This window comes from Sapajus apella, unplaced genomic scaffold, assembly GCF_009761245.1.
Source record: "Sapajus apella isolate SASKATOON/1434 unplaced genomic scaffold, GSC_monkey_1.0 scaffold244, whole genome shotgun sequence".
Classification (NCBI taxonomy): domain Eukaryota; kingdom Metazoa; phylum Chordata; class Mammalia; order Primates; family Cebidae; genus Sapajus; species Sapajus apella.
The window spans coordinates 467,014-474,304 of NW_022437184.1; the positions used below are offsets into that span (position 1 = coordinate 467,014).

General features: G+C 54.4%; 1 protein-coding gene across 1 annotated transcript in view; it reads left to right on the top strand.

Annotated features, from left to right (window-relative positions):
- LOC116545068 (FERM domain-containing protein 1-like) overlaps nucleotides 1-7,291 on the top strand; it is a 17,095-nt gene that overhangs the window by 2,787 nt on the left and 7,017 nt on the right. Inside the window, 2 exon segments of the mRNA XM_032271687.1 lie at nucleotides 4,945-5,115; nucleotides 6,205-6,285. Of these exon segments, the coding sequence (XP_032127578.1) occupies nucleotides 4,945-5,115; nucleotides 6,205-6,285 (252 nt within the window).

Genomic DNA, 7,291 nt, shown 5'->3' on the forward strand with positions numbered 1-7,291 from the left:
CAAAGAGGGATAGAGACAGAGACAGAGACAAAGAGGGATAGAGACAGAGAGACAGAGACAGAGACAAAGAGGGATAGAGACAGAGAGGGTTAGAGACAGAGAGAAACAGAGACAAACGGGCATAGAGAGGGAGTGAGATGGAGCCCCACCTGGCCTGGCCTTGGCCCTTGCTGCCTGGAGCTCGCTCCTGTGATGGTGAGCGAGGGTCCCAGTGTCCAGCCCCTGGGCAGCTCTGCAGGAGTCTCCTGCTGTCGCGCCAGTGTCACAGGCAGCAGGCACAGTGGGGGAAGCTCAGGTTTGTTGTTCGATCAGCAGGCATTTGTGGAGCTCCACAGTGTGTCCCGATTTGCCTGCTGGGAGCTGAGAGGGCGACTGTCACTGGGAAGAGAGTGAGGAGGCTCTGGAGGGCGCGTGTTGTCCCCGCTCTGCGGGGTTCAGGGGAGCCTGGAGCCAAGGCCAGTCCCTCCCTTTCCAGCAGCAAGATGCTGTTCCTCCACCAGGCTGTGCCTGCGCCAGTCAAGGTTCTCCAGAGAAGCAGGACCAACCAATAGGACAAACGTGCACACACGTGCACATGCATATGCGCACACACACATGCAAGTGCACACACATGTGCACACACGCACACATGAACACATGCACACACATGGACACAGTGCACATGTGCGCACACATGTGTGCACACACATGCACGCACACACGTGCACACACACATGCTCACACGGACACAATGCACACGTGTGCACACACGTGCACTCACACATGCTCACACGGACACAATGCACACGTGTACACACACATGCACACACGGACACAATGCACACTTGTACACACACATGCACACACGGACACAATGCACACTTGTACACACACATGCACACATGCGCACATGCATACATAGGCACACATGCACATGCATGCACATGCAGACACGCGCACACACACGAGCACGACAAACATATGTATATGTGTATGTCTCTGTACACATATCCTTCTGATTCCGTTCTCTCTGCAGACAGTGTGTGTGTATACAGGGAGGGAGCGGGAGAGAGAGAAGCTAATTTATTTTAAGGAACTGGCTCATGTGATTGTTGGAGGCTGGCAAGTGTGGGATCTGCAGGGCAGGCCGGCAGGCTGGAGACCAAGGGAAGAGTTCTGCATCCAAGTGCCATCTGGAGGCAGAGTTCCTTCCTCCATAGGGGACCTCAGTCTTCCTCTCTTAGCCTCTGAGTCCTTCAACGTACTGGATGAGGCCCACCCACGTGTGAAGTTCATCTGCTTTACTCAGTCTGCTGATGTAAATCAATCAATCCCTCCCGCTCTCCCTTCTTCCCTTTCTCCCTTCCTTCATCTCACTGTCATGCAGGCTGGAATGCAGAGCTATGATCAGGGCTCACTGCAGCCTCGACCTCACGGGCTCGGGTGGATCCTCTGGCTCCAGCCTCCAGAGTGTCTGGGACTGCAGATGCATACAACCACAGCCAGATCCTGTTTGTATTTTTTTGTGGAGTCTGGGTCTCATTATGTTGCCCAGGCTGGTCTCGAACTGCTGGGCTCCTGCAGTCCACCTGCCTCTGCCTCCCAAAGTGCTGGGGTCACAGGTGTGCGCCACCATGCCTGGCCTGAGTGTGGCTGTCATCTTAAGAATGTCTTCACGGTGACATCTAGACTGGTTTGGCCGTACAGCGGGGCACTGTGGCCGGGCTCAGAAGGGTGTGCCCATGAGCAGAGGTGATGGCATCTGCTGTCCCACTGCTAGGCATGCGGAGGTTTAGGGGGACTGTGCTAATTTTGAGAAACAAGCGTCTTTGTCTTCTAGTGTCGCTGCAAGAATTGTTCTCGTGGTGTCTGAGGTTAAGTACCAGGAAGTACTTCCTCCTCATTGTGATTTGAGGTGGAGGGTGGAAGGTTACAGCAGGGTATTTAGGTAATGAATGTACAAATAAAGGTCCTTTTGCTGACCTGACCGAGGCCGAGGTAACCCCAGATCCTTTACCAAACATTGCTAAACACCCGCCACTCATGCTGCAAACGCTGAGTTCAAGCCCGAGTGCCCGAATGGTGAATTCAGGGGAGTCAGGAACAGAGAATGATGATCTAGACCTTTTCACACGGCGTTTGCTTAGACCAGGTGTTGGCAGGCGTTTTCTTTAAAGGCCAGAGAGTCAATATGGAGACTTTGCAGCACGAAAGCAGCTATGGACATGGCGTCACAGGCAATTGCGGCTGTGTCCCCACAGGAGTTTCTTTACAAGAGCAAATGGCTGCTGGGGTTTGGCCTGGGGCCCTGGTTTGCTAACCCCTGGCTTCGAGGGCCTCTGGCTTGGCATGGGGTGGGAACAGCATCCGCAAGCCTGGGTCTCTGCGTCTGGGAGATGGGATAGATAACAGTGCCATCACGTTAAAGATACAGGGATTGACTCAGAGTCTTCAGCACAGAACATGGCATGCAGTGTCCAAGCAGCGAGTTGCTGCTGTTGTTACGGATGAGGCTGAGTGTTAGATCCTCCCTGACACAAAAGGAAACTGAGGCCAATGACACCCTGGAGCCTCCTCCCACCTGCGTCTAATGCTGCCTAAAAGAGCTTTCTAATCTAGGGATTAGAAAGACAGCCAGGGGCCGGGAGCGGTGGCTCACGCCTATAATCCCAAGACTTTGGGAGGCAAAGGCAGGCGATCATGAGGTCAGGTGATCAAGACCACCCTGGCTAATACAGTGAAACCCCATCTCTACTAAAAATACAAAAAATTAGCCAGACATGGTGGCGGGTGCCTATAATCCCAGCTACTTGGTAGGCTGAGGCAGGAGAATCGCTTGAACCTGGGAGGCGGAGGTTGCAGTGAGCTGAGATCGTGCCACTGCACTCCAGACGGGTGACAGAGCGAGACTCCATCTTAAAAAAAAAAAGAAAGACAGGCAGGGCAGAGAGGGGCTGAGCTGGGCACCTGGCCCTAGGATGCCCTTCTGCCAGCCTCTGTAGGTGAGTCTTCCTCAGTGGTGTCTTCATTTATCTCCAGAACGAACTAGCACTTGGGGACGGAGTATCGTCATATGTGATGCAGGTGGCTGTAAGGGAATCTGAGACTGACCTTCCCTGTGGCTGACTTGTATTCTCCGGACTGCAGAGTATCGTCATATGTGATGCAGGTGGCTGTAAGGGAATCTGAGACTGACCTTCCCTGTGGCTGACTTGTATTCTCCGGACTGCAGATTTTCTAATATAAATAGGAGTAAACAGTTGGAGCTCTGTATCCACAGGTTACCCATCTTCAGATTTAACTAACCTTGGGTTGAACATACTCAAAATAGTAACAATAAAGAGTATGATAAAAATAACACAGCCAGGCCAGGTTGGTGGCTGGCGCCTGTATCCCAGCACTTTGGGAGGCTGAGGCCGTCAGATCATGAGATCAGGAGTTCGAGACCAGCCTGACCCACATGTTGAAACACCGTCTCTACTAAAAATACAAAAAAATTAGCTGGGCGTGGTGACACACACCTGTAATCCCAGCTACCCATGAGGCTGAGGCAGGGGAATTGCTTGAATCTGGGAGGCAGAGGTTGCAGTGAGCTAAGATCATATCACTGCACTCCAGCCCGGGCAACAGAGCGAGACTCTGTCTCAAAAAAAAAAAAAAAAATTACAACTTTAACAACACAATATAACAATATAATTTCTACAGCATTTACATTGCATCAGGTATTATAAGGAACCTCGGGATAATGTGAGGTGTACACAGGGATGTGTGTAGGGTACACGCAAACTCTACACCATCCCTGGGTTTTGACATCCAAGGGGCATCCTGGAACCAATCCTCAGCAGGTCCCGGGGGACCCATACATTGTTTTATGTCACCTGTGAGGTTGAACTACCAGAAGTACCTTTTGCAACAGTCACCTGCTCTCTGGTGGCTGCCCACAGGGCTGCCTCCTGCACCAGGTTCTGCCCAAGGAGGGTGGTGACTATGAGAGTGGCTGTCTTGGTCTCCAGGGGTCTTGCTGTTCAGAGTCTGCTGGTGACACTTCATCCACCTCATTTGACCGGGTCCCTGGGCCCTGCAGCATGAGGGACCCCTGCCCTACCCCGACACTGCACAAGGAAGGAAGCCGGGTGATTTGACTCCTGACCGGGTGGAAACTGTGCCTGCCCCTCTCCACTGCCCACGGCCCACTGCCCACGGCCCACTGCCCACTGCCCACGGCCCACAGCCCTGGGTCCTGGGAGCGCTGGTGTGAGAACAGTCTCAGCATATTCTAGAAAGAAGAACGCCTTACCTTTCCCAAAGCCCCTGTCTCTCTGGTGGGTGCTCATGGCAGCTTGGTGCTGGCCAGGTGGGTCATGTTTGCTGCAAATTAAGACTTTTGTGATTGAGTCACAGGTTTTTTTTTTTTTTTTCTCCCTGTGGAGCCTTGAATCTCAGACTTCAAAGAGATATTAGGATGTTAAGACTTTATTTCTTAGAGCAGTTTTGGTTCACACAAAATTGGGAGGAAGGGCCAGAGATTTCCCACACAGACCTCCCTGCACGCACAGCCTCCTGTGCTGCTAGCATCTCCCCAGGGCAGCGTGTCTGCCCACTGAGGAGCCCGGGTGACCAGCGTCTCACAGGCTGGGGTCGGGTAGGCGTGGGGCGCTCTCCTGCTGTGGCACGTCCTCTGGGTTTGCACAAATGTGAAATGTCAGGTGTCTGTCACCTTCAGGAGAGAAGAGCCTCCCTGTCCTGAAAGTCCTGTACTCCACCTGCTCCTCCTCCTCCCCCTCGAAGGCTGACCCATGGCACCAGCCACTGGCGTCACGGCGGAGCCCCATCAGCGTGTCACATGGCACAGCCACACCGCATACGCCTCCTTGGGGTGGCTTTCAGCATTTGCTCTGCATCTGAGCTTCCTCCAGGTTCCTCAGTTTCCAGCGCTGAATCGCATCCCACTGTCTGGTCCTGCAGGCAGGAAAGCAAGGCCTGAGCCAGGGGGTGACCTGCGCAGGGACACAGTCAGCCCTGGGCCCCGGAGCCGGCAGCCGGGTGAGGACCTTGGGGGAATCACGGCACCTCAAGGCCTCAGCTCCAAATCGTGCCGCGTGGAGCCCGAGGACTCCTACACTGACACCGCAGGCTGTGAGCCCTGCTGAGACCGGCAGCGTCCCCACTTCCATAGGGTCCTCTTGATGACGGCAGGCAAACCCCAAGTTGCGACTTAGCCTGGGAGGTTCTGGGCTTCACCCAGGAAAGAATCCAAGGGCAAGCCAGTGGCATTAGACAATAGCTCTTATGGAAGCGTTGATGCCCAGCAGCAGCAGAGGCACAGCTCCGGGCAGAGCCGGACTCCCTACAGGCCACGCGAGCAGCAGCTCAGAGGCAAGGCTCACTCACACTCACACCCACTTCTGCTTACACGGAAACTACAGGGGAGATTATGCAGCTGTTTCTAGAAAAGGGTGGTAACTCTGGGGTGGTCAGGTTGTTGCCATGGAAAGGAGTGGTACCTCCCAGTGTTGCCATGGCAATAGAAAACTGACCCGCAGGCTGGTGAGCGTGTCTCATGGGAAGCCGCTTTCCTTGTCCCTGTTTTAGTTGGTGCTCAATTTGGTCCAGTATCTGAGTCCCACTCCCCCACCGACTCAAGTCCTCCCTCCTACCTGACTCTGAGCCACCAGGCTGCCACGGATGTGGTAGCTTAAACCATACATGTGTGTGTCAGTTCCAGAGGCTAGAATCCAAGGCCATGGTGTCTCACAGCTGATCCCTCCTGAGGCCTCTCCCCTGGGCCTGCCAACAGCTGCTCCCCCGTGTGGTCACATGGCCGTCCTTCTGTGTGTGCCCCTCTGGGTGCAGTATCCATTTCTCTGTGAGGATGCTGATCTGCCTGGATGAAGGCCCATCCACATGACTTCATTTTCACTCGAAAACTTCTTCTGTAAAAGCCCTCTCTCAAAACACAGGAACTGAGGTGCTAGGGTCAGGACTTGTGCATATGCCTCGGGGGAGCGTGATTCCGCTCATAGCAAGGGCAACACCAGGTCCTCTGCTGAGCCTGGAACACAGTGAGCTCCCTGGACTCCCACATCCCACAACCCACCTTGCCTCTCAGGACCATCGGGCCCCGACCGTGAGGGCGACAGGCTGGGCAGAGCCTGGGCTGACTTCGGTGGCCCTGAAAGGCCATGTTCAGGTGGGCCCTGCCCTTCACCCCGGGTCCCCCGGTAGCCTCCCCAGGCATTGCCAGCCCCGGCCCTGGCCCTGGGGACCCTGACACAGGAGCCCCGGATGATGTTTCGGGTTTTGCTGGTTGGCTTGTCACCAGAGAGGTGTCTGTGAGGTGGCAGCCATAACTGGAGCGGTCAGTGGCCACAGAATGAGGTGAAAGTTTCAGGAAGAGCCTGCACAGCCAGCCTGGTCCCACGGCACTCACTGTTGCGGCCAGCAGTGGCCCAGGCTCCTGCGGGCGGTGACTTCCCTCTTGAGTTTACTTTGGGGATGTGCAGGTCACCTCAGTCCTAGGCCCTGGCCTCCACAGCAGTGGAGGGTGCTTCTGTTATTTTCCTCTCTAGGATAATTGTCTAACTTTTCCAGGCTATATAGCAACACATGGTGGTAAATATTTTTAAAAACATAGAAACACATAATTTAGAAAGAAGCATCTCTTGTAGTTTCCAGGGAAACCAGGTTAACAGGTAAAGCTGGGTGGTTGACTCGAAGCTGATCAGTCGGTGCTGGATTAGAGACGTGTCTATTTTTACTGATTGACTGAGCCAGGGCCTCACTGCCCTCACCCACCCTGGGGTGCAGCGGCACGTTCACAGCTCACTGCAGCCTTGAACTCCCAGGTTGAAGCAGTCTTGCTACCTCGGCCTCCTGAGGCTCTAACTACATGCAGGCACCACCACACCCAGCCAATGTTTCTTTCTGTGGTGATGAGGTCTCATGTTGTCCAGGCTTGTCTTGAATTTCTGGCCTCAAGCAATCCTCCTCCCTCCGCCTCCCAAATCGCTGAGATTACCGGCTTGAGCCCACATCCAACCCCGACAGCTCTAGTTTTTAAGCGATTTACTCTGCGGCTGAGAGGGCGCCTCGGTTGCAGAGGATGGGAGTGGGGATACATGTTGCTATACTGCTTTCCCAAAGGGCATGCCCGGAGCATGTACCAGTTTTGAACATTCCTGCACGTTGGAAAACCGTTTTAGTAAGTTTGACACCTGTTCGCCTGTGAAGATGCTTGTTGCGCTGTCAGCTGAGGAAAGCCCCGTCCGCGGCATCAGCTGGAGGAGAGCCCCGCCCGCGGCATCAGCTGGAG